Genomic DNA, 25,590 nt, shown 5'->3' on the forward strand with positions numbered 1-25,590 from the left:
AGCAATAGAGGCAATCCTAAACCCCAAATGAACCAAGGCAGGCTGCAGTTGCAAACCTGGGATCTAAGTCGAAGAAACACCAACGTGTCCACAGCGGCAGAAGCTAACGATTTCTCCCAAAGCAAAGCCCAGAGGGGGGAAAAAAGCCTGGCTAGTAAATTTCCAACAAGGAGGACAATAACTGGTTTTGCACATCTCCCCTAAAAAACCCTAGCAAAGATACTGTCCATCAGTCACCCCCCCCCCCCCACAGCAATATTTAAAGCTGGTCCCTTTGAGCATGCAAGCTAGGAAAAGTAGTATCTCTCCCCTTTTCTAGGGTTGTTTGGCTAAGGCACAACGTGTCACTCATAAAGGAAGATTAGGACAATTTTGCATGAAAACAACCAGCTAAGAGAAACAAGGGAAGGAACAAATCTGAACCAAACATTTTTGGAGGGCCTGCTAATGCGATCCTTGCAACAAAACTGGCTAAGTCTGTGAAGCATTCGGAAGGGCCTGCAGGGCAGGCTCAGTCCTTGGGAGAACAGAGGCCAGACATGGACTCCCAAAGAGCGGCAGAGTCCAGGAGCACCCTGGAGACCCACACAGTTTGCAAGGCATGAGCTTCCGAGAGTGAAAACTCCCTCTGCATCAGGACCAGAATACCTCCACTTTTAATGGTGAAGCCATCTGGTGTACTCCAAATTACAACCAGAACAAGTCGAGCGAAGCCTGATGAACATTCTTCAGCCCATGAGGACAACCACCATCAATTAAGACAGCAGCAGATACATGCAAAAATATACATAGACGATACAAAAGTTAAATCATTACCTTTTCTGTATTGTAATATAAAGATTTCAGAGTGGTAAACAAGGGTGGACAGCCTTTACTGAAGTTAATCCTCAGCCACTTATCCATTAGTTCTCTAAATTTTTCACCTACAAAAAAAAGGGTGCTTGGTTATACCGCAATGACTTAATGTGTATTACTGATTGGGCTCATGCTTACCTAACCACTAAGAACTGGAAGGCACTAAAAAGCAGTGTCAAGTTAGACGCTGGACTTAATACTATTGGGCAGGGGTAGTCAAACTGCGGCCCTCCAGATGTCCATGGACTACAATTCCTATGAGCCCCCTGCCAGCGAATGCTGGCAGGGGGCTCCTGGGAATTGTGGTCCATGGACATCTGGAGGGCCGCAGTTTGACTACCCCTGCTATTGGGTCTCCTCCTCTCATTAGTGTAAGGCAGTGGTCCCCAACCTTGTTATCACCGGGGACCGGTCAACACTTGACAATTTTACTGAGGCCCGGGGAGGGGGGTAATCTTTTGCCAAGGGACATCGCTGCCACCGCCTGAGCCCCTGCTCCACTTGCTTTCCCGCTGCCACCCCTGACTTCCCGCCGCCCGCTGGGGGGTGCTGACAGCAGCAGCTGCGCAGTGCCCTGCCGAGGGGAACCCCAGCATGGCAGCCGCTGGAGAGCACCAAAAGTGAGCCAGTGGCAGAGTGGCAGGGCAGCCCCCAAGGCAACAGCCAGGGAGGAGGACGAGGAGGAGCTGCGGCCCGGTACCAACTGATCCATGTTGGGGTTGGGGACCACTGGTGTAAGGCATTCTAAGGACTACAACTCCCAGAATACATGGGAAAGGAAGCAGAAGAACAGCAGGGTGAACTGGGCAGAACTTGCTTATCTTTGGCTGGGGGAGGGGGTATGGCTGGGATCCTGAACTGTCACCCCCAAAATTGAGCCCTAAGTGAACCAATGAGAAGAACTTTCAAGCCTTTTCTCAGTATTTGTAATTACAAAACAGTCACAAGCAAGAAAAATAGTTTGGGCAAGCATTCCTAGGACACCAAGAACCATCCGTGCAAATGTTCATGATTTCCTATTCAAGCTGGAGACTTCTACTGTTTCTTGAAACAAAAGTTAGCTATAAGAATTTCATTTATTTATTAGCATAAGAGCCCTGATGTTATCCGAGGACATTTATGGACAGAACCCATCAGATCTTCCTCACAAGTTCCCCCTTTAGAACAACAGTCATTAAAAGGGGGTTTCATGAGGCTGGATGGATCTACCTGGATGGGCATTTCATCTAGCCAAATTTTAGACATGGCATTATGAAAAGGCAGTTACAGCAGTTCAATATTTTTCTTTTCAAGAAACACTACTCATTTCTGTGATAGTGTTTTTTCAGCACAGATAACCTTTTTCAAATAGGATTCTTTTCAGGCTTTAGTTATTTAAGAAATGCAGAAATTATTCTGGGGTCACACCTTGACTGACACAAAACAAGGTCACAAAAGAAACGGCTATAGCAGCAAAACTATGCTATTGAAAATTTGCCTTAGGTAATCCTGTTTTAATAGTTTCATAATGTTTTAAATGTTTGATTTTACATGTTATTCTTGTTGGTCATTTGCACGTTGCCATGACTATGTTTTTGTAACTTGCGTGCGTTTTGTAGCTGGCTTGGAACCATATTTCAATAAATCTAATCTAATGAATGGCAACGTTCTTCTTATCCCTCCTACCCCCCCCCCAATTGCCTCAAGGTTTTTCAACAGGGAGGTCAAGTTCCCTCCCCACACACCAAAAAGCGGCACCTGCTAGGAAAGAGATGTGATGTTTGTGATATGGAGGCGTGAGGTAGAAATGAGCCACATTTAGTGAGGAAGGACACTTAGGATATGACTTTGGGGATGAAGATTCCAAAGTTCATGAGGTAGACAGAGTGAGAGAAGGATGAGAAATTAGTTCAGAAAATGGGAGGTGACTCTAGGATAAAAGAATCCATCAAAAAGAAGCCATTTCCATCACTTTTGGAGCTCAGGTAGTTGGGGGTTTTAGTGGTTTACAGTCTATCTGATCCGTATATATCTAAATATTACATTCTTATTATCCTGTCCTTCCTCCAGGCTTGGTTCAGCATACACAGTTCTCCTGCCCCTCCATATTATCCTCCTGAGTACACCAGGCTAAGCAGAGTGCCTCGTTGAAGGTTCCCTGGTGGACTTCATGGGTAAGAGGGGATTTGACCCAGGTCTCCTCAGGTATAGCTGGACACTAATCAGGACGCAGTAATTGGGACACAGTATGGGGTTCCTACTGGAATATTGAAGGTTTCGTCTGCACCAGCCAGGCTCAGAAACAGGCTACCGGTCTTTTCTAGAAGACTAAATCATCATCTTTCTAAGTAAGGTTCAAGTGGAGGTAAAGAAATATGAAATATTACCTGTGACAAAGTTTAAAGGTAATCTTCTAGGTGAAACTGCTCTTGGATGCCGCTTGTTTATTTCTTCATACACTTTTAGCCTGTCTTCTAAAGTACCTAACGGTGAATAATAAGTTCAAAAACTGGAATTTGTGTCTATGAAGGATCTTTTATCATAACAAAATAAAACAATGGTGATGACAGGCCACAGGCCAGACACAGCAGTGCTGGTTTCTACCTCCCTCCCTCTGTCCAAGAGGAGCTCTGAGATCCAGGCCCTCAAGGGGAATTTTATACATTCAGCAGCAGGTCTAAAAGAGCCAGTGCAAGAGATGGGAGAAGGAGGGACTAAGAGCCTGTAGGAAACATTTAAAACTTTCCTTACACCTAAAGTGGTGCATTTTTAGCTTTAAAAAACAATAATATAAAGAGGACACAAAAGAAAAGGAGGGGACTCACAACAAATCACATATATCAAAAATCAATATACACTATTTGGTAAAGGTAAAGATATCCCCTGTGCAAGAATTGGGTCATGTCTGACCCTTGGGGTGACGCCCTCTAGCGTTTTCATGGCAGACTCAATACGGGGGGGTTTGCCAGTGCCTTCCCCAGTCATTACCCTTTACCCTCCAGCAGCCAGCTGGGTCCTCATTTTACCGACCTCGGAAGGATGGAAGGCTGAGTCAACCTTGAGCCGGCTGCTGGGATCGAATCCTATTGGGAACAGTAACTATTTCTCCCTTCATTACAATCCTCAAGACCTTCTCTACATTGGTTTGGCTGCCTTGGTGATGACCGCAGCCCGAGGTGGCCAGTGCCGCATTGCGGAGAGGAGGGATGGCGGCAGTGCTTAGGAGGTCAGCGCACACCACGGAGGGACGGTGCACCAGCTGCTGGCTGCACACAGGCACAGAGCTCTACGCCTGCATGCGGCTGCCAGCTATTGCGCTGCCACCACTACCGCCACCCCTCCTTCTCCACGCCACTGGCCTCCTACATGCTGCTTCAGGCTTCAGCAATCGCCGAGCCAGGCAAACTGAGCCGAAGCGCACAACGCTAGTTCTTACTGCAAACATTTAAAAATTTTAACTGATTTATTTTACAGGCATATTAATATCATGACTACCCCAGGGAAGGGTGGTATATAAATATAATAAATACATTCTAAATTATACATTTTGCCATTTCTTATAAATCAAATATACTGAGTACCTGAGGAACGCCTCTCTGCCTACCCCCCCAGAGAGCACTTTGCTCTACAAATACCTACAAGCTGGTGATCCCTGGCCCAGAGAAGCACATCTGGCCTCGAACAGAGCCAGGGCTTTCTCGGCCCTGGCCCCACCTGGTGGAAGAAGCTCCCAGACGAGATCAGGGCCCTGCCGCGGCTAAAACAATTCTGCAGGGCCTGCAAAACGGGGCTCTTCCACAACCCTTCGGTCGCAGCCAATGAAAACAAAATTAAAGCCCCTCCCACATCCAGACCGCAGTCAGTGGAACTTGAAAATATTACCAAAGATGCTGAACCACAATTATTGCAGTTAAGTAACACAGGTGCAGAATCTGTAAAGTTATAATGCCCTTTAATGTCAGTAAAGTTATAAGTTCATGGATGCTTGTGTATTGAATCAAGATTTTATATTGTACTTCACTTTTCTCCATTTTTCATTGTAAGCAACCCTGAGCTGCAAGGGAGGGCAGTATATAAATATAATAAAATATAATAAAAATAAATAAAATAATAATTACATCAGTGACATCTTGCAGTATACCCAAGTTCAAAACAAGCTCTACTCTACAAAGATATTTTGGTTCAAAAACTACTTCCTTATACCTTTACAGTCAAAACATGTTCTCGTTCTGTTTCTTTACCATGCCGTATTGAAATCTGGCCTCTGGAGTGTAGGAAAGGGCTTGCAAACTAATAAGGTAAAGAATCATAGAATCATAGAGTTGGAAGGGGCCATTCAGGTCATCAACCCCCGGTCTGCAATCCGGTACCGGTCCGCAAAGGCCATGGTACTGGGCCGCCGGAAGCTGTGCCTGCCTCATAGAATCATAGAATCATAGAATCATAGAATCCTAGAGTGGGAAGGGGCCATACAGGCCATCTAGTCCAACCCCCTGCTCAACGCAGGATCAGCCCTAAGCATCCTAAAGCATCCAAGAAAAGTGTGTATCCAGCCTTTGCTTGAAGACTGCCAGTGAGGGGGAGCTCACCACCTCCTTAGGCAGCCTATTCCACTGCTGAACTACTCTGACTGTGAAAATTTTTTCCTGATATCAAGCCTATATCGTTGTAGTTTAAACCCATTACTGCGTGTCCTCTCCTCTGCAGCCAACGGAAACAGCATCCTGCCCTCCTCCAAGTGACAACCTTTCAAATACTTAAAGAGGGCTATCATGTCCCCTCTCAGCCTCCTTTTCTCCAGGCTGAACATTCCCAAGTCCCTCAACCTATCTTCATAGGGCTTGGTCCCTTGGCTGGTTATCCTCGTCGCTCTCCTCTGTACCTCGTCGCTCTCCTCAGTACCCTTTCAATTTTATCTACGTCCTTCTTGAAGTGGGGCCTCCAGAACTGCACACAGTACTCCAGGTGTGGTCTGACCAGTGCCGTATACAATGGGAATATGACATCTTGTGATTTTGATGTGATGCCCCTGTTGATACAGCCCAAAATGGCATTCGCCTTTTTTACCGCTGCATCACACTGCCTGCTCATGTTTAGTTTACAATCCACAAGTACCCCAAGGTCTCGTTCACACACAGTGTTACCTAGAAGCGTATCCCCCTTCCAGTATGCATACTTTTCATTTTTCTGACCCAGATGCAGAACTTTACACTCATCTTTATTAAATTGCATCTTGTTCTCATTTGCCCATTTTTCCATTGTGTTCAGATCTCGTTGAACACTGTCTCTATCTTCCGGAGTATTTGCCAGTCCTCCCAATTTGATGTCATCTGCAAACTTGATGAGTAGTCCTTCCACCCCCTCATCTAGATCATTAATAAATATGTTAAAAAGTACCGGAACGAGCACTGAGCCCTGAGGTACCCCGCTACTCACCTCCCTCCAGTCTGATGAAACACCATTGACAACAACTCTTTGAGTGCGGTTCTCTAACCAATTCCCTATCCACCTAACTATCTGAAAATCCAGATTGCAGTCATTCAATTTATCAATCAGAACATCATGGGGAACCTTATCAAAAGCTTTACTAAAATCCAAGTAAACGACATCAACCAAATTTCCACGATCCAGCAAACCGGTTACTTGGTCAAAAAAGGAAACCAGGTTGGTCTGACAGGACCTGTTGGAGACAAATCCATGCTGACTTCCTTGGATCACCAAACTGTCCTCCAGATGTTTGCAGATCGCTCCCTTTATTCGCTCCATTATCTTCCCCACAACAGAGGTCAGACTCACTGGTATCCCAGGTAAAGGTATCCCCTGTGCAAGCACCGGGTCATGTCTGACCCTTGGGGTGACGCCCTCTAGCGTTTACTTGGCAGACTCAATATGGGGTGGTTTGCCAGTGCCTTCCCCAGTCATTACCGTTTACCCCCCAGCAAGCAAGCTGGGTACTCATTTTACCGACCTCGGAAGGATGGAAGGCTGAGTCAACCTTGAGCGGGCTGCTGGGATTTAACTCCCACCCTCATGGGCAGAGCTTTCAGACTGCATGTCTGCTGCCTTACCACTCTGTGCCACAAGAGGCTTACAAACTAAGGATGTGCAAAACAACTCCCCCCCCCCACACACAGGTATTTTTGGAGTCTGGGTAAACTGAATTTGAAAAATATTGGTATTTCTTTATATTCTCAAATCCAAGTGCCAGTATGGTATTCAGATTCAGTAAATATTCAGGAACTAGGGGCCAAGCCTGTTGCATTCAATGGGTGCTAGATTGGGGGGTGGATAGCCTCTCCTTCCCCCCAGGACCTGGAAAGGCTGCAGGCTGGAGGCCCCCCGGGCAGGAACTCACCAGCAGGGGCAGCTCTCATGCAGCAGGGATCTGCAGCCTCTGAGCCTCAGAGGGAAGTGGAAGGAGGAGGGGGTGGTCAGGGGTGGGGGACGGAAGGCGATTGGCTGGCTTCTGGATAGACAGGCAAGCCGGTTGGAGGAGGAGGCACTCAGGGGCGGGACAGCTGCCCTGAGTGGGTGTTAAGTGCTGAGTGGCACTTAAGCCACGAGACATGCTTCTCCTCCAAGCCCTTACCAGAAATATGTTATGTAGAACAGATATCACATTTTCAGGGTGCCATTATAGCCTATGACAACCATTATAGTCAATTGTCCTCATAGACTATAATGGAATCAATTCATGGGTATCTGGAGCTCTTTTTTGAAGTAGAGGCACCAAATTCGCAGCATAACATCTCATTCTTCTCCTCACTACCACCACCCAATTTGAAAAAAGAATGGGCAAGGGGCTCCCCAAAAGGTGCCTCTATCCTCCAGTGTTTTCAACAGAGAGAGGAAAAGGCAATTAAACTTTAGAGAGAAGTTTGGGTCCAGTGGCACCTTTAAGACCAACAAGGTTTTATTCAAGGCATGAGCTTTCATGTGCATGATCACTTCTTCAGATGATGAAATGGAAATCGCTAATCTACATATATAAGGAGTAACTTAGCAATAAATAAACAGCTGCTAATTTACTCTCTCCTTTGCTGGGCTTAAAGGTACCATTAGACTCAAATTTTGTTCTGCTATTTTAAACCAACACAGCTACTCACCTGAATCAAACTTTAAAGAGGATACAGTATCTTTAAATTTAAATTCTTTTTGCAAGCTACAGTACTGGCGCAAGAATAAATTCCAAAGGTATTTGCGGTCTATTTAAATGCCTTCTCCAAGCTAAGAGTTCACTTCAAAGGCAATTACAGGTACTGAGAGCTATCTGGTGGTGCTGAAAAATCTCAAATAGTTTCAGGATTTTCCAGACTCCATCATTTCAGATGGCCAAAAACAGAAAGAAACAATATGCAGCTGAATTAATATCCATGGAAGTTTAACTAGATGGCACCTTCCAACTCTATGTGATTCTATGATCCTATTAGCTGCAGATGCCAGGGATTGAGCCTTCAGATTTCTGTATGTCAAACATAGGCACAGCCCTTTCTCCCCTTCAAGTTAAACTATAGTGTTGCAAAAGACAGGGCTCTTTCAGTGCTAAGAGGGAACTGCCTTCAATCACAGCCCCTTACTGGAAGCTGCTTTTTAGAGAAAAACCTGGAGGAGAACCACACTTCTCCACCGAGGGCCATCTTCTAACCTGCCCTAAGGGCCTTCATGGTATATACATGGCATTGGGAGCTTAGCCTTGCCCACTATCCAGAAATATGGGGCAGGTGCCACAGTGGGGAACAGTGCTCAGGAGAGCCTGTAAAAAAGCTGCATGTGGCTTTTGAACCGCTAAGTGAGCATCATTGTCCTATAGAAACTTGCTCTTTTACCTCCCACCGCTGTTTCAGAGTAATTTTTTTTAAGTCTTGTGCATTACAATGCAGGAGCATTGTAATGTAATAACCAAGATTTTGTTTGTTTTAAATAATATTCAGTATATTAAGGGGAAAGGGGGCAGGTAACTGAGGGCACAGAATGCTTGAAAGAAGGGGCACACTTGAAAGGTACAGGTAGGCACCATGTTTTTTCCAGCCACCTGTGAATTCACTCCTGAGAAGGCTGGGGGGAGGGGGGTTGAGACGCACAGCAAATAGAAGAGGGGAGCATTTGGGCACCTTTCCCCATGGGGCAGGGAGGAAAGGAGTGGGGAGGAAGTATGACAATGAGAACAAGATGTGAGCACAAGCGGGGGACTGAAATACGGGGGCATTTTCCTGTTTTGATTGTGTCTGGACGTTACTGCACTATTCCCCTGCCCTCCTTTCAGATACTTGAAGAGAGCGAATGTCCCCTGTCAACCTCTCTTCTCCCAAATCTTTCAGCCATCCCTCATAGGGGATTGGTCCTCAGGCTCCGGATCATCATCACTCTGCACTGCACCTTCTCAATTTTGTCCATGGCCTTTTTGAGAAAGGGGGCAGGGACTGAGTTCAGGCCTGTGACTTGGCTGAGTGCTTATGCTCATTAAATCCTGGCCCAGCTTCCCCCTTAAAAAAAAAAAAGTGAGCATATGGTCCCTTCCAAATCTATGATTTTATGGTGCTAGAAGTCTGCTGGATCAGAGAACCAGGACCAAGAGTCTGCAGCTGGACCAAGGAAGCTGGCTAGGAAAAGCTTGCCACCTGTACTGCACACCCAGAGAAAGCAGGTTTCAATTACATTTGTATAATATTTCATATATTTAAACTGAGCATAAGTATGTTTTTAAAAGACACTATTTGTTCCCTTCCACAGCAAAGTTGGCAGCTCCTAAGGTTAAAACATTAACTTCAAATACGGCATTATTATTTGTGACTAAACCCACAAGTCAGTCCATTACTGCATTTTCCTTCAGTCAGAAAGTTCATGAACATACAGACCTTTTGCTCAGTCTACCTGCAGAGGGCAGCTATACTGGTCCACAGTAGAACAGGTAGTTCTGAGCCCAGGAGCACTTGAGAGACTAATAAGATCTAGAGGCAAATCTTCATCAGTTGTGATATCTGACAAAGGGAATTTTGACTCTTGAAAGCTCATACCCCCAGAATCTTGTTGGTTTCTAAGCTGCAACTAGACTCAAATCTAGGTGTTCATTAGTCTAAAAACCTGTCATAAAAAGCAGAAAATAACTAATGAATGTTTAAAAATTACAGCTGCTTTATTTCATTTACAGAGATGTTATTGGAGGAATACTGGTTTCTGACCTGTATGAAGAAGCCTGGAATGATCCTGTAGTCCTGTGCCCCCAACGCCCCCCCCCCACACACACACACAGATGCTACAACCAGGAGGAGGAGGAAGCGGCTGGGGCAAAGGTGCGCATAAAGCTGAGACTTGCTCAGGCAGCACCAAGGCCTCCAAAACCTTCCTGCAATGAACAGCAACATGCTTGACCACAAGATCTGAACTGCTTACGTGGCTGGAGGGCTGTTTCCAGGCCTTCATAGTAATGCCAGTTTTCTGCATTGCGATCAATCAGCTCTCTGTATACTTCAGAGGCTTCCTTTAGTCGTCCCAATTTCAACAGCATTTCTCCTAAAGCCATAATAAAATCAGACCATATTTAGTCAGAACCTGTTTTTGGAAATCCAGGTGCTTCCACCAGAGCATTAAGTACTGCATGGTGCGACTGAAGGTAAGCTGCAGCAGGTGCTTTTGTGGCTGCCCCCACCATCCCGTTTCAGAAGTCAACATGCACCTGCAGGCTCAGAGAAGCTGGAGACCGCAGTCTAGCGAATATGCACGGTTTCCACACAACTCCCTGGGGAACCATCTGCTTAGTTTCTGAGGGCTCAGCTTCGTGCTTTCCCAACAGATACATGTCTCCCCAGACAGATGCACTGAATTTCAGAACCTTTTAGATGACGAATCCATAATACAGGCCTGGTTCACCTTGTTAGTGGCATGCGGGTATCTCCCCCCCCCACACACACACACACACAGGTCCCCCTACAGTGCTAAAGCAGGATAGATAATATGAGGCTGTGACATCCTCTGTTGCCAGACCCAGGCCTCTGGGGCCTCTGATGAGCCCCCTTGCAAGCTGCAGTGAATCTGACTTTCCTCTTGCAGCTGTCAGTCTCCTTCCTCTTAGGCTTGGCTCCAGGACCAGAGGCCCTAGATTCGCATCCAGAAGATATTATTTATTTATGAGGTATATATATATCACTTTTCCCAGGGGGTCAGGACTAAGAAGTTTGGTGTTTTTTGTTTGTTTGGTTGGTTTTTTTTTGGGGGGGGGGGGAGATGAGCATTCAACATTCAGTGCCATAGAAAGCAAATAAACTTATCCAGAAGAAAGACAGTAGCCTGGTCACACCTTAGCCAGGTCCTACTTTGGGACAGAAAGAGGGTCTGGCAATAGCCTGGTCATGAGGGAAAAACTGTCTCAGTCTCCATTTTACTGTAAACTAATCCAAGCAGTCTTTATGATAACCTGGATTTCATATTGTACGCACAGTATTGAAACCACAAAGGGAGAAAGTCCCCAGACCAACACATGATTTCTGAATAAAAATGGAGTCCAACAGCACCTTGAAGACCACCCATGTGAGGAAAGTTTGGGGGAGTCCCTTCAAACCTTCGTGGACCTTGCCGATTGCAGAGAGCCAATAAACATGCTGAGGCCGAATGGTTGAAAAAAAGGGAAAGGATCTATTTGAAAAACATTCCAGATATACATGAAATCAGAGAATCAATACAGCGACACTGTGTGACAGAAAGCCCTGTCTAATCCAGTCCCCCCCTAGAGCTGGGAGACGGACGAGGTTCAGGGCAATTGTAATTCTCTTTGAAGGTGCCTTATGCACCAGCAGAGTCCCTCCCAGTGGAAATTAGGATCTGTAAGAATGAGGCTCTCGGTCTAAGAATCCGTTTCCATTTATAACCAGCAAGTCATCTTTGAAGTGTCTTAGCCGGGGAGTAGAAATTTGGCCCAGTGTTGTTCTGGTGTGACCCAGGCAGGAAGAGACTCGGCAATCTGATGCTATCACAGATCAGTCAAGGGAAGGCTTGGCAATTTATGGCAGGGCTTGACTTCATGCTGTTGGAGTTAGTGCTGTGGTGTGCTTGTGTGGGGGAATTAAATGTGAGGCAGTCTCATGGGATCATACATCTCTGTTGTTGTTGTTGTTGTTGTTGTAGTTGTTGTAGTTGTTGTAGTTGTTGTTGTTGTTACAACTGTTGTATTTCTATTTGACACAAAACCTGTTGTTCTTTTATGTTCCATGTGAACTGCCCAGAGCCTCTAAATATACTGAATAAATATACGCTAAATATACTGAATAAATATAATAAACCAAGGGAGAGAGGTGTAAAGACCTCTGGATAACCACAATGGAGCTGGGAACCACTGTTGGGGGGGGCAATGTGGGGCCACTAGAATTGCCTCGGTATTGTGCACCTCCATTTTGGCTAAGTCCCTGGGGATCGAGGGAGAGAATGCAAAGAAAAATGCTCAGTTCCAAGGAAATTTGGATCCCTCATCCACTCCCTCCAGGGAGCAAAACTTTGGGGCTTTCGCCGACCAATCCCTGGCAAACAAGTCTATGTCCAGGAAACCCCAACTGTTGAAGATCGTGCTCAGGAGACGTGGGCTCAGGGACCATCCGCAGCAGACTGGGAACACCCTGCTGAGCCTGTCTGCTTCTGTGTTCTGGGTGCCTGCTATGTGAATAGCGCAGATCTGCTCAGAGCTATGCACAGCAGTTCTGATTGGATCTGATGAGCCTCCGACCAGACTCGAATGGCCCCCCTGAAGAGACTGAGAAAAGCCCCTCCCTGTTTGTTTAGGTAATACGTTGAAGATATCTGAAAAGGTAGTCAAGGCTAATCAAACAACCCTCAATTCTAGCAAATTAATATGGAGAGAAGATTCAAACACAGACCACTGACCCTGGGCTTCCCTGCCCTCAAAATGTGCCCACCGGCTTTCCAAGGAGGCATCTGTGGTAAGTACAACATCCAGGGACAAAGGACCAAAAGGAACCCAACTACTAAATTGTAGTTCTTGAACCACCAGTGTAAGACCCCGAGGGCTCCCCTTGGAACCAAGAAATGATGGTAGGGTTCATGTCTCGTTGGGTCGAAGGCCCGCAGAAACTAAGCCTGCAAGGAACGCATATGCCATTGTGCACAAGGTAAGACTGCTGTAGTCGATGCCATGAGCCTGAAAAATATTTCAGGGGCTCCTCCATGGCTAAAAGGTTGGGAAAGGCTGCTCTAAAGCATGTACCTTGAACATTTTGTGGGTCTAAGATGCCACTGGACGTGACTCAATAAATTGTTTTAAAACAATGTTTACAGAATGGCATGTGCTTGTATTAAAATGTATAATGTATTAAAATGTATGATAGGCAAAGTCCAGCAGGCGTAAAGGTGAACATTCACCTGGTCCATTTCACACATGGAGGTAAGAGAATCGTTTAAGCCTGCAAAAAGATAATAGTTTACCTTTGATTTCTTCTATCGTGAGCTTATCACAGATTTGCTTCTCGTAGGTGTCTATGTGCTCCAGAGATTCTTGAAACAAATCTGCTTCTCTCATCACTTGGTTCTGGTACAGTATTAATTCACTATACTCATAGTCTATCTTATTAGGGGGAATCTGAAAAATAGAATGTTTATCATTTCCTCCCATGGAAGACAGCAATTTCCAAACTGCACAAATACTAAAGCAGGAAAACAGAATTTGGCAAAATCAGCTTCTTACAACAAAATTTAGTTTGCCTTCCTATGAAATTCAGATTTTTAAACTAATATCTGTCATCATAACCTGCTTCACAGATAATGTCACATGATCAGGAGGCAAAAGTAACATACGAAAAAGTCAACAATTCCGCACAAGAGCATCATTTCTTACTACGTTATTTCCTAACATGCTGTGATTTTTTCCCGACAGAATGACAGAAACCACTGCAGGTAAGGAAATCCTTAACCCGTGTTAAAGTTGCGGAACTGTACAGAAATTGGGTTTTACCTGCTGAGTTTTTCTAAACTCCTCCAGGAGTTTTAAGGCCATGTCATAATCTTTTAGCAAATGATATGCAATTGCATATCCAATCCATGAAGCCCTCTGAGTGGGCCGCAGCTGCAGGAGCTGATAGCGGGTCTCCTTTAAAGAGGAAAAAAATGGCACCAATAATGGAAAATCTGTCTTTCTTAACACTGCAAAAGAGTTTGGGTTTTTTTAAATCAAGCCTCAGTAGTAAAGCAAGGAAAAGAAACATTCAAAGAGACTTCCTGGTAGGGGAATTTAACCGAGGAATTTCAGCCTAACACTGCAAACTTCATCCCACTTTACAATGAAATAACTGTCACAGATTTATCAATCACAGCAAAAAGGAGAAAATATCAGGAATACCCCCCCCCGGGTCAAAATAAGGAAAATATGCTCAAGCCTCGTAGAACGTGATATAAAACTGAATATTGATATTAATTAAATTAAAAACCCAAGACTTAAAGTATAGTCTCATTAAAATCCAAGTGTACATTCATACTAATGCCTCTGCTGACCGGACATGTTTCAGCATGGCTGCCTTTATCAGTGGTCAGGCATAAATAGAACAGCATATATAAAATATAGGAAAAGAAATATTAAATATACACTTGGCTGCTTTAAATATAATGATATAATATGAAATGTTTACTATGTGGGACACTGAGGGAATTGCAGGAATTGTCATCATTCCGCAGGGCCTGCAAGACGGAGCTCTTCCGCCAGGCTTTCACTTGAGGCCGGGCAGCAAGAAGATCTAGCCCCCCTCACAAATGTGACGGTTGCGTCTGTCATCTGCCCCCTCCCTTCCCCTTCTTAGGGGGTGTGGAATTGGGTTAGCTATATTGAATTTTGTCTTAACTTTTGTATTAATTGTATCATGTTTTATTGTGCTTTTATTGTTTTAGGGGATTGGTTTTTATGTGACCCGCCTCAAGCCTCTGGGGGGAGGCAGGATATAAATTAAATACTACTACTACTACTACTACTACTACTACTACTACTACTACTACTAATAATAATAATAATAATAAGGACCTTAATCGATTCTATAGACCAGAAGGCCTGATAAAATTCTTTGAGGCCTCTCATGTTTCTAACACAGGCCCAGGTCCACATGAGCACTTCCGGTGTCCAGGGAGTGAGCCAACCTTTCTCCAAAGTATTCTGAGGTACACGTGGATTTTAATGAGGTTATACTTAAAGACAGGCATTTGCTGGAAGGGGCTCATGGGAATTGTAGTCTATGGGCATCTGGAGGGCCACAGTTTGCCTACCCCTGCTTTAAGGCTTGGGGTTTTAATTTTAATAAATATTTTCAATTTTACATCACGTTCTACCCGATGAGCACATTTCCCTCATTTTGACAGATTTTTCGTCACCATTTCCGTTGTGTCGCCACCCCCAAAGAACACACATTTTCCACAGCTTGGGAAGAGCAGCCACCTAACTCCATAAAAAATAGTTTTCTACGTAATATTTTTTTTGGGGGGGGTGCTGTAAATTATTTAATACAATTACACAAATGGAGAATCATTTTGGTTCATTGCAATTATTCATAGCTTTCTAGTAAGTCTTGAAATAAGAAATTCTCAAATTCTGAATTTGTAGGAAGGCAGCAAGATAAAGCTGATAGATCCAATTTCGGCCGTCTCAAAGTCACCCACGCCACATCCCCCCCTACCCCCGACACATGCCCAGACTGCACCTTATTAATTGCGTCTGTTACAGTCAACACAGAAACAGAGTATCATAGTTTTTTACTGTATTAAAGATAAATGCCTTACTCTGTATCCTTCAAGATCCCGCATTTGGATCTGCAACAGCGAGAGATCTCTTAGGATTTGTAGATTGTCTTTATCTAATTTGAGAGCATTTCGGTAGCATTTAATTGCTTCATCATATTTTTTATCGGAGCGCTGCAAGAGGCCGTATACATGCCAACCTTAGTCAGTTAAGGATATGTACAGGTATCCACTGTTTTCTGGAAATTTGTATTCAGTTCTGGAAAGATCCATCCATTAGCTTAATTCACTCATCACAGGTTACGAATCGTGAGTTGACAAACATATCAATCTCTCTTTCACTCTAATGTTAATTAGGGGTGTGACCGACGGAGTGGAAAATATAAGGAGGACTAGCAATTAGGAGAGGCATGGATTGGAAACTGCCTCAAACCCAGATTATCCAACCCACCCAAAATGAACCGGGCCAGTTTAATATTGGGAACTGACAACTCATAGCTGGCCAGGCCTGACTCCCTTTGCAGTTCAGTTTCAATTGAGCTCAAGGAGGTGCCTGCCCAGGATGAGCAACCATTTCCCTTCCCTTCCTATGGATGGGGGGGGGGGGAGTGAACCTGCGTGCTGAGATGGCCTGCAGCCTTTTTAGGGCACTCACACCTGTCTGATGCCAACCTAAAGTGGCTGCCAGACAAACCCTAAACCAGGTAAAAATCTGTGAATGGTTCAGGGGGAGCGCCCCTCCCAAACCTTGATTTCGGGAGCATGAACCCGGGCACTTTCATGGGAAAACGTGGTCCGTGCCCTACTTGGTGCCCATTTCTACTAGCAACAGGATGTGGAACTCCCATCAGGGTTTATTGTGAAGCGTGCTTCCAATAGTCTGCTCAAGAGCAATGCAATGCTTGTGACTTCGCATACCCCACCATAATCACCAGGCTTGGGTGCTTTGGCCGCCAAAGTGGCCATTCCAGCCCGAAGCACCCAGCGCCGCACCGCGGGGCGGGGGAGGGGGTGCCGCCGGTGTTGGCGTGCCAGTCGGCGCATGCATGTAGGCGCTGTCTGCTTCAGGCTGGAATGGCCACTTTGGCGGTCAAAGTGCCCAACCGTAATAAGTTTCCTATAAAAATGATGGTTCTACAAGCCCTTCTGGAGCAAACAACCAAACACCCACCGATGTCCAATTGTCTCAATAGCTGCCCCCCCCCCCCGTCAACACGATGAACTCGAAAACTTAGTCTACAGCTATAACAGAATTGGTGGGAAGTGTCATCAAGTCATAACTAATTTCTGACAACCCCCATATGATTTTCAAGGCAGGAGAGGAACCGAAAAGGTCTGCCAGTACCTGCCCCTTCCTAGAGACCCTGGACTTCTTTGGTAGCCTCCCATCCAAGTACTGACCAGGGCTGACTCTGAGATTGGACAAGATCAGGTTAGTCTGGGCCACCCAGGTCATGGTGGAGTTATATATATATAATAAATATATAAATATACAAAGTTTTTGCTATGCTGTAGCTTACACAAATTTCTGGCTATTCTGAAATAAAGACTAACATGGAATGGTGGAGAAGATGCTGTTGTTCCCAGGTTTCCAGTTGGAGAAACTCCCAAACATTTGATGCTGGTGCCTTGTAATTGGACTTGTTTTCCAGACTTCATGCCACATCTTCCATGAGACAAAGATCTGTCCACTTGTGAACATTTTAAAGCTTTTCTAGGCACAGGATCCAGTTTAAGCAGAGCCTGCTGTATGCTTTCATGTTAAGCCTCTGTATGAACAGGCCATACATCTTAGTACTGTGAACCTGGGAAAGAGGTGATGTGGTGTCAGGATCAGGACACACAGCTTGTTCTGAATAAAAGGTGAGCAGACGAAATGGAATGTTCCACGTGAGGCAGATTACTTTCCTTTAATTTTTCTTTCTCCTCTCCATTTTGTAGAACAGCCAGCCAATTAGGCTAAGCCACGTGGCAATCTCAGAATGTATCCAGCTGTTTCTAAAAGCAGTGTTGTGGGGAGAAAGTTGCGGGTCACTGCCCACCATGCAATGTTAAGCCTGGAGAAAAGGAGGTTGAGAGGGGACATGATAGCCCTCTTTAAGTATTTGAAAGGTTGTCACTTGGAGGAGGGCAGGATGCTGTTTCTGTTGGCTGCAGAGGAGAGGACACGCAGTAATGGGTTTAAACTTCAAGTACAACGATATAGGCTAGATATCAGGAAAAAGTTTTTCACAGTCAGAGTAGTTCAGCAGTGGAATAGGCTGCCTAAGGAGGTGGTGAGCTCCCCCTCACTGGCAGTCTTCAAGCAAAGGTTGGATACACACTTTTCTTGGATGCTTAGGGCTAATCCTGCGTTGAGCAGGGGGTTGGACTAGATGGCCTGTATGGCCCCTTCCAACTCTATGATTCTATGATTCTATGCAGCTCTTTGCTAGGCATGGGCCAGGATGCCCATATTAACAGGAAGTGATACTTTAAAGAATTCATTTATTTATTATATTTATACGCCGCCCTCCACCAGGGGCTCAGGGCGGTTTACATAAGAACAAACAACAATACATAAAACAATCTATAAACATGTGAATAACTTTACAATAATAACTAATGGTTGTAACTGTATAACAATGTAACAGTATCATGCATGTGACAATTGACTTTCATAGCAGTTGGGACCTGACCTGTGCAGAAAATGGAAGATTTTTTTCACTTACCGTGAATCTTCCTTCTCAGAAGGAGGGGCATTTCTGACCCTCCTCCTTGTGGGCAAGGTTGCAAATCTTGTGTCTCAGCTAAGGGGGGGGGGGGGGGAGGTTGATGTTCCCACCTGCCTCAGTCTGGTCCCTGTGAAGAACCACAAGCATCTCTCCCTTAATAAAACCTCTGAGACCAAACAATAATAGGTGCCCCGTTCAGAGAAGGCGAAGTCAGAAGAAACCACCCACCACTCAGGTTCAAAATAAACAGCAGACTCTCTCACTCTCAGAGGCGGGTGTCCCAGGAGCCTTAAAATTCAAGGGTGGGAAAGCTGAACGGCCCTTCCTACAGACCACTGAGAAGGAAGATTCACAGTAAGAGGAAAAAATCTTCGGTTCTCCAGTGGTTTTCAGTGGGGCAGTCCTGACCACTGGGACATTACAAAGCAATACGTCCCTGGCCCCTGCATGGAGACAGCCCACTGAAGACCTTCAGGGGAGGCCAGTTGGTCAATTGTGTAGTGCCTCGTGAAAGAGTGCACTTACCTCCCAGTAGCTGCCCTGCAGATCCTTTCAAGAGACGAAAAAGACCTGCATTTCGCTGAGGGGGTTGCCTCTCATAAAGAATGGCTGGAAACACCCTCCAGAGGTCTAACTCCCACTGCCTTGTGGACCTGGAAGATGCAGCCCCTAATCCATCTGCTGATGGTGGAAGTGGAAACCTCCTTTCCTAGCGAAGCCCTTCTAAAGGAAACAAATATGGAGTCTGTCCTACGAAAGCACTTTGACCTGTCCATGTAAAGGCATGGTGCCCTCTCAATGCCCAAGCAGTGCCATTCCCTTGCCTGATGTAGTTTAGGGCTAGGGAGGAAAAGGGAAGAACTAATTCCTCCCTACTATGAAATGCATAATTAATTTTAGGAATAAAGGCCGGATTCACCACCTTATGTGAAATATATACAATTCCTTATCAATCATGAGCACGTGTATCTCTGATACTCTTCTAGCTATGATAATCCAAGCAATAAAAAGGGTCTTAAACGTAAGCTCCTTAAGCGGGCAGGTAGCCATGGGTTCGAAAGGCTTATTCACCAAGTCCTTACGACTGTATTCAGATCCAGGTGGGAAACCGATGAACCTGAGGAGGGTTCACCAATATCTCACTCCTAAGGAATCTTTTGGTGAGGTAGCTGCTACCTGTCTTCTAAGGGTACTGGTGCTAAGGCCTTTTTTGAGCCCCTCCTGCAAGGATAGGACCTCCCTGACCTCGGACAAAAACGTGTCCAGTCCCTTATCAAGACACCAGGGTTGAAAAACCTGCCAGGTGTTGTTATGAACTCTGTTGGTGGAAGCCTTCCTGGATGCTATTAATTCCCTGAACTGCTCCCATTCAAACTGTGAGGCTCAAGAGCCCTGGAATGAGGGGAAGCACTGGCCCCCAAAATCCTGCCTGGGAGAAATCTTCTAAGGATCCACAATAGAAAACCTTTTCAGATCCTGAAACCATGATCTTCGTGGCCAAAGTACCACCAGGATCACTTCTACCTCCAGGTCTATTATCCTTTGGATTACTCTCTGGGCCATTCCGCACTGGGATCCATGTAGCAAATTGTTTGCTGAACGAAAAATCGCCATTTTAAATAGTGGAATTCGTCGTTATGCATACCTGCCTTTGTAGTGGAATCCAGTTGCGTTTCTATCGTTTCCCACAGGGTTCCGGTCTCGGCAAAAATCGCTAGAAAGAAAGCGCTATTGCTGAGCTGTGTCCCACCCCTGGCCGTCAAGCAGTCAATGGGCGGCCGTTATCATGCTCCCAAACAGCCCCTTTCCCTTTAAGGAAGGTTTTTTTAAAAAAAAAAAAAACACACCCGTTGCAACGAATATGCGTTGATTCGTTGCAACGGAGAGACCCATCCAGCTAGCAGGTGATGTTTGAGCTGCCGTTTCATCGTTGCCACGCTCCCCCCCGAGTGAAAAAAAAAATCCCCCCCTCACGGGCACGATTTTCATCCGAAAACAGTGTGAAAAATAAAGTGAAAATAAACCAGCAAACGGGCCTCTGCGATGCTTGTGCTGGGTGACTTTAAACAGAGGGACTGCAGCCGGGGAAGCCTCACTGGGTAAACGAAGGCTTGCCGGTGCGTTGATCTCCGCTCGCTCGGAGAAAAAAAAATGGCGATCGCTTCGCCGGAAGATCAGAGGAGAGAGCCAGGGGGAGGGACTTTGCAGAAACCGCAACAATGGTAACGCACAGAACTTTCCCGCTAGTGTTGCAGATTGGTTGCAGGAGTGTAGCGCTTTCCGGAGAGTGAATCCACTTTCGGTGATTTCCCTGAAAGCGCTACAACGAAGCGCTTTTTGAGGATCGGTTTCAGGAGTGTTGCAGATTGTCAACGACGTTGTGCATAACGGCAAAACTGTAGCAATTTCAATTAGTAACCATTGTTCTATTTTGGACGAATGCGGAATGGCCCTCTGTATCACCTGAGTGGGGAAAAAGGCATACAGGAGCTTCCTGGGCCACTCAAAACTTAAAGCGTCCACCCCTTACTCCCATGGAGATTTCATTCTGGAGATAAAGACTGGGAGTTGACTGACAATCTTGTTTGGATGTGAAGAGGTCCTACTCTGCTTTTCTAAACCTGTCACAAATCTGCCAGAAAACCTCCATGTGCAGCCTTCCACTCTGCCTGGTCAAGTTTTCTTTAACTGAGCCAATGTACTACTACGTTGTCCACCCCAGCCAGATTTATCATTCTGATGGACCTTAAGTGTCTTTCCGACCAGGAAAACAGGAGTCTTGCCTCCCTGTTGAGCTTCCTGTATCTCGTGCCCTCTTGTCTGTTTACATAAGCTTTTGCAGTCTGTGGGAACCAGAATATCCCTGTTCTGAAGGGTCTCCTGAAAGGCTTGCAGACCCAACTCATAGCTCCAAAAGCTTTATGCTCTGGGACGCTTCCTCTGGGGGCCAGGAACCCTTAGCTGTCATTCTGTGAGGGTGAGCCCCTGAACCCAGTAGACTGGCATCCATTGTGATGATCGGCCTCTTCGGGTCTCAAAGGGAAACCCCACCTGAGAAACTATTGGGTTCCACCCACAACGAGAGATCCTGTTTGATGGACAATGGAAGAGAATCTTAGGGGAGCTTTAAAGCACTTCTGTGGAGGAAGCCTCGCTGGGTGAATGAAGGCTCACTGGTTCGTTGCTTTCTGCTCGCTCCGAGAAAAAAAAAATGGCGATCGCTTTGCAGGAAGTTCGGAGGAGAGAGCCAGGGGGAGGGACTTTGTTGGAACCGCAACAATGAGAACGCACAGGTCTTTTTCGCTAGTGTTGCAGATTGTTTGCAAGAATGTAGTGCTTTTCAGAGGGTGAATCCACTTTTCCCGATTTCCCTTTAAGTGCTACAACGAATCGCTTTTTGCGGGACTGTTTCAGGAGTGTGGCAGATTGTGTGTGACGTTTTGCGGAACTGCAAATTAGTAGCGTTTACAATTTGCAAGCCTTCTGCTACATTAAAGTTGTGCGGAATGGAGGAATTCCACAATCAGCATCCAACAAGTCAGAGGCCCAAATAAAAATTGTCCTGACAAAAATGGAACTAGCTGAAGAGGCAAGGGTTGTAGAGGCTGCTTCAAAGTTCTTACGAATCTATTCTCCTATTTTACAAGCTTTTGCCCAAGATATTTGAGAGATACAAGACGCCCTCCTGACTCAAGAGGGAGAAGAAGCAGGTGTCCCATGTAAGCATTACTGAGGAACAGAGTCTTTTGTGAATACTTAACATGTGAAATACAGGACCTTATCATGGATCAACAGATGGCATTGCTACCTTCAGAACTATTCCTATAACTAAGGAAAAGGGAGAATGGGATAATAAACATGGATCAATAATTGGATGAAATAATCCAGTTCTGAAAATAGCACACTTTGTGCATTTCTGCAAAGACAGAATATCCTGCTTCAAATTTCTGACCACAGGTTTTCCTCCTTCTGGTTATCTCTATACATGAACACATGGAAGGAACAAGAGTCCAGTAGCACCTTAAAGACTTGACAACATTTCTGGCAGGGAATAAGCTTTCATACATCCCTGCTCACGTGAAGCAGACAGACTGACATGACTGCCCCCCTTGATCTATGAACACAAGAAGCTGCCTTGTACTGAATCCAGCCCCTTGGTCCATTAATATCAGTACTGTGGCTCCTTCAGTCTTAGGCAGAGCTCTTTCAGATCACTTCTGATCCTTTTAGCTGGACATAGCACGGACTGAGCTTGGGCCTTCTGCCTGCCAAGCAGATGCTCTTCCACTGAGCCATGGCCCCTCCCTCAAGGTAACCAAAAAGCAGAGCAGCTATAGGACTTCTTGCTGGAAGGTGCCATTTTAAGCCATTCATCATTCAGGGATGCAAATGGAAATGAAACTCGAGTGTCTTGCTGCTTATTCAGAAACCCAGTTTTACTAAGAACTGCCAATGTCCCGCCATGATCTGGATGGCTAATCCAGTCTCATTCTATCTTGGAAGTTAAACAAACTCGGTCCTGGCTGGTACTTGGATTGGAGATCATGGAGGAAGTTTCTAAGCAGAGCCAGGCAAGGGCAAACCATCTCCGAACATCTTTTGCCTAGAAAACCCTGCCGAGTCACCCTAAGTCAGCTACAGCTTGAAGGCACTCCACCACCACTAATGTCTTGCATTTTAGAATTCAATAGATTTTTACACTACATATTCAAATGATCTTATTAGACAATTATCTAATTGTCTTCAGAGTAATCTTCAACATAAGAATGCAAGTCTGTTACGTAGCAAAGAAGTCACTTGTACATTTGGGACCCATTTTGGGAAAGGTGCCTATTCAGAAAGGAAGCCAGTATACTGCTTCAAAGGATACAGACGTGACTTTTAACATCATTGCGAAGACCTTTGCGAACAAATTCATATGCTTCTTCTTTCTTTCCTAAACAATTCAGTGTCAGTCCTTTCATAGCCAATGTCTCTGGAAGAGATTTTATCAGTTGTGAATACGGAGAGTCAAAGCTATACATCCATAATAAGATTTAAGACAATCTTGAAACTGCTCGGGGAGCGGTATAAATAATTGGTTAAAGGCCAAGTGGGCGGAGAGTGGGCGGGGTCGGTCCGGGTGAGGGCCCAGTCGGAAAGTGAGAAGCAAGAGTTCAAGCTAGTCGGGTGAGGGCCAGAGTTCCAGCCAGGTGCGACAGTGAGGTCAGAGGGAGGCTGCGCTGTGGTGGGGGGGGGGGAGGAGGCAGGCTTTCCCCCCAGGCCTATCCAATCATGTCTTGGGATGGAGGGACTCCAGTGTACATGTGAACCCTCACTTTCCCACTCATCCACAAGAGCTTCACAAAGAGGACAGCTCCATACAAAAAACCCTGCATAACAAGGAATGGGGGCCGGAGGGAGGCTGCATGGAAAGAATTCAGACTGCAGAAGGAGGATTTAACCTTACCTCCATGCTCAGCAAACTTTGGATTGGAGAGAATCATCTTGCAGAACTTGAGTCCATTTTTGTATTGTTTCTGTTCATAACATTTCTAGAGTGGAGGGAGAGAAATAAAGTTAAATCTTGTTTTAAAATAATCTCCAATTCAATTTAGTATTCTAATCTACCATCTCCTTCAATGGAAAAATCCAATTTCTTACAAATACACAGTCCAAGTTTTAAAATAACATAGAAGAAGAAGAAGAAGAGTTGGTTCTTATATGCCGCTTTTCCCTACCCGAAGGAGGCTCAAAGCGGCTTACAGTCGCCTTCCCATTCCTCCCCCCACAACAGACACCCTGTGGGGTGGGTGAGGCTGAGAGAGCCCTGATATCACTGCCCGGTCAGAACAGTTTTATCAGTGCCGTGGCGAGCCCAAGGTCACCCATACAAGTGTTTGTGATTGCAGATTTGGATCTAGCAACAAAACTGATTCAGCATCTGTAGGGGCTACTTTATATTTCTATGAAATATAATAAGGGTTCCATTAGTTACTGTTTCTGTTGAACAATGTTTATGTTGGGACATTCTAGATAATATGTTACGATTGTTATATTTGTTATGATGTTCTATGTAAACTGCCCTGAAGGGCAGTATAAAAATCTAAATAAATAGAATAATATAAAATAAAGAAAATCATAGAGTTGGAAGGGACCTCCACAGTCATCTAGTCCATCTGAACAATGCAGGACCCACAACTACCTGCTCACCCAGAGTGACTCCTATTTCATGCCCATGTGATCCCACTCCCCCAAATCTCCAGAATCCAGCCTGGCCTTGGGAAAATTCACCTACCATCCCACAGTAGCAATCAACAATTCTCGGGGTGTGCAAAGAAGAGCCACAAGAGACAAAAAAAATGGCACATCCCTTCCTGCCCACTCATTCACAATCTGCCTTTCATAAAATCAGCATTTCTGTCAAATAAATCAACAGATGAATAAATAAATAAATTCATAAACCACCAGGGTTTTATTGGCAGTTTTGCAGTTTTTCCAGTGGTAGAGGGCGGGGAAAAACTGTGAATCAAGCTGTGAACCCAGATGGCAACTACAGCATAGCAGCTCACCTGTCCTCCCTCATATATAGGGAATTGAAAAGATTATTTAAGGACATTGACTGTAGAAGTACTTGGGAATTAGAAGATTATGGAGCAGTCATGGATTAATTTAGGGCAGACTCAAAAGCTGCAAATTAAAGAACGGAAACCGGTGGGAGCGTGGACACAGAAGCCAGTGTGGAGGCCAAGGTATCTTGCCCAGGAAAAACAGCCAGGTGAGAGGCTGGGCAGTGTGAGAAAGGTACAATTACAACCGGACAGAAGTCTGGACCAGGACTGACCAGCTAGTCTCTAGCCAAGCCCTATACCCAGTAAAGAGCCCCAGGGCTCTAAAGAAGTCAAGTTGTGGGGCAATTGTGCAAGCATTTCTGCGGGATGGCCCCCAAATCCTTCCATGAACATCCTCCTCTCTCAACCTAGCATGCTGGGGAAGACCCTAGGCCAGGAGGAAGACCCCCTTGCAATCGAGGGGAGTGCCTTGGAGTGCATATCCTGCTATCAGAGGGCGGATTCATCAGAGACCCCTTGGGTGGGGGGGGGGAAGCTGGAATACCATCATGGAGTCTAGACAAAAGTCAGTGAGTTCCAACAGCTTATCAGGCCGGGAAGAAGAGCCCCAACAGCAGCAGTGACAGCAGAGGGAGGAGCAGTCTGTAGACCGCCAGGATCAGCTGCCCTGCAACACCATCGGCATTGGGACTGCAGCTGAGAGAGACCTTGGCACCCTCCGATCAAGAACAACCAAGGCAGGAGAAGCCGGGGGGGGGGGGGGCTGGCGGGGATCT

The 25,590-nt window shown here is 45.6% G+C and overlaps 1 protein-coding gene across 2 annotated transcripts in view; it reads right to left on the minus strand.

The window, feature by feature from the left end:
- The window catches only part of NAA16 (N-alpha-acetyltransferase 16, NatA auxiliary subunit), a 73,209-nt gene that overhangs the window by 35,748 nt on the left and 11,871 nt on the right, over positions 1-25,590 (minus strand). Inside the window, exons 2-9 of one of the 2 annotated variants that reach the window (XM_077344089.1) lie at positions 23,713-23,797; positions 23,134-23,238; positions 15,592-15,749; positions 13,787-13,921; positions 13,261-13,414; positions 10,225-10,344; positions 3,222-3,317; positions 817-923 (exon numbers count right to left, since the gene is read on the minus strand). In XM_077344089.1, coding sequence (XP_077200204.1) covers positions 817-923; positions 3,222-3,317; positions 10,225-10,344; positions 13,261-13,414; positions 13,787-13,921; positions 15,592-15,749; positions 23,134-23,238; positions 23,713-23,797 — 960 coding nt within the window. The remainder of the gene's footprint in view (positions 1-816; positions 924-3,221; positions 3,318-10,224; positions 10,345-13,260; positions 13,415-13,786; positions 13,922-15,591; positions 15,750-23,133; positions 23,239-23,712; positions 23,798-25,590) is intronic. The other variant, XM_077344090.1, reaches the window with a different exon arrangement.

Source organism: Paroedura picta, chromosome 6 (genome assembly GCF_049243985.1).
Source record: "Paroedura picta isolate Pp20150507F chromosome 6, Ppicta_v3.0, whole genome shotgun sequence".
Lineage (NCBI taxonomy): Eukaryota > Metazoa > Chordata > Lepidosauria > Squamata > Gekkonidae > Paroedura > Paroedura picta.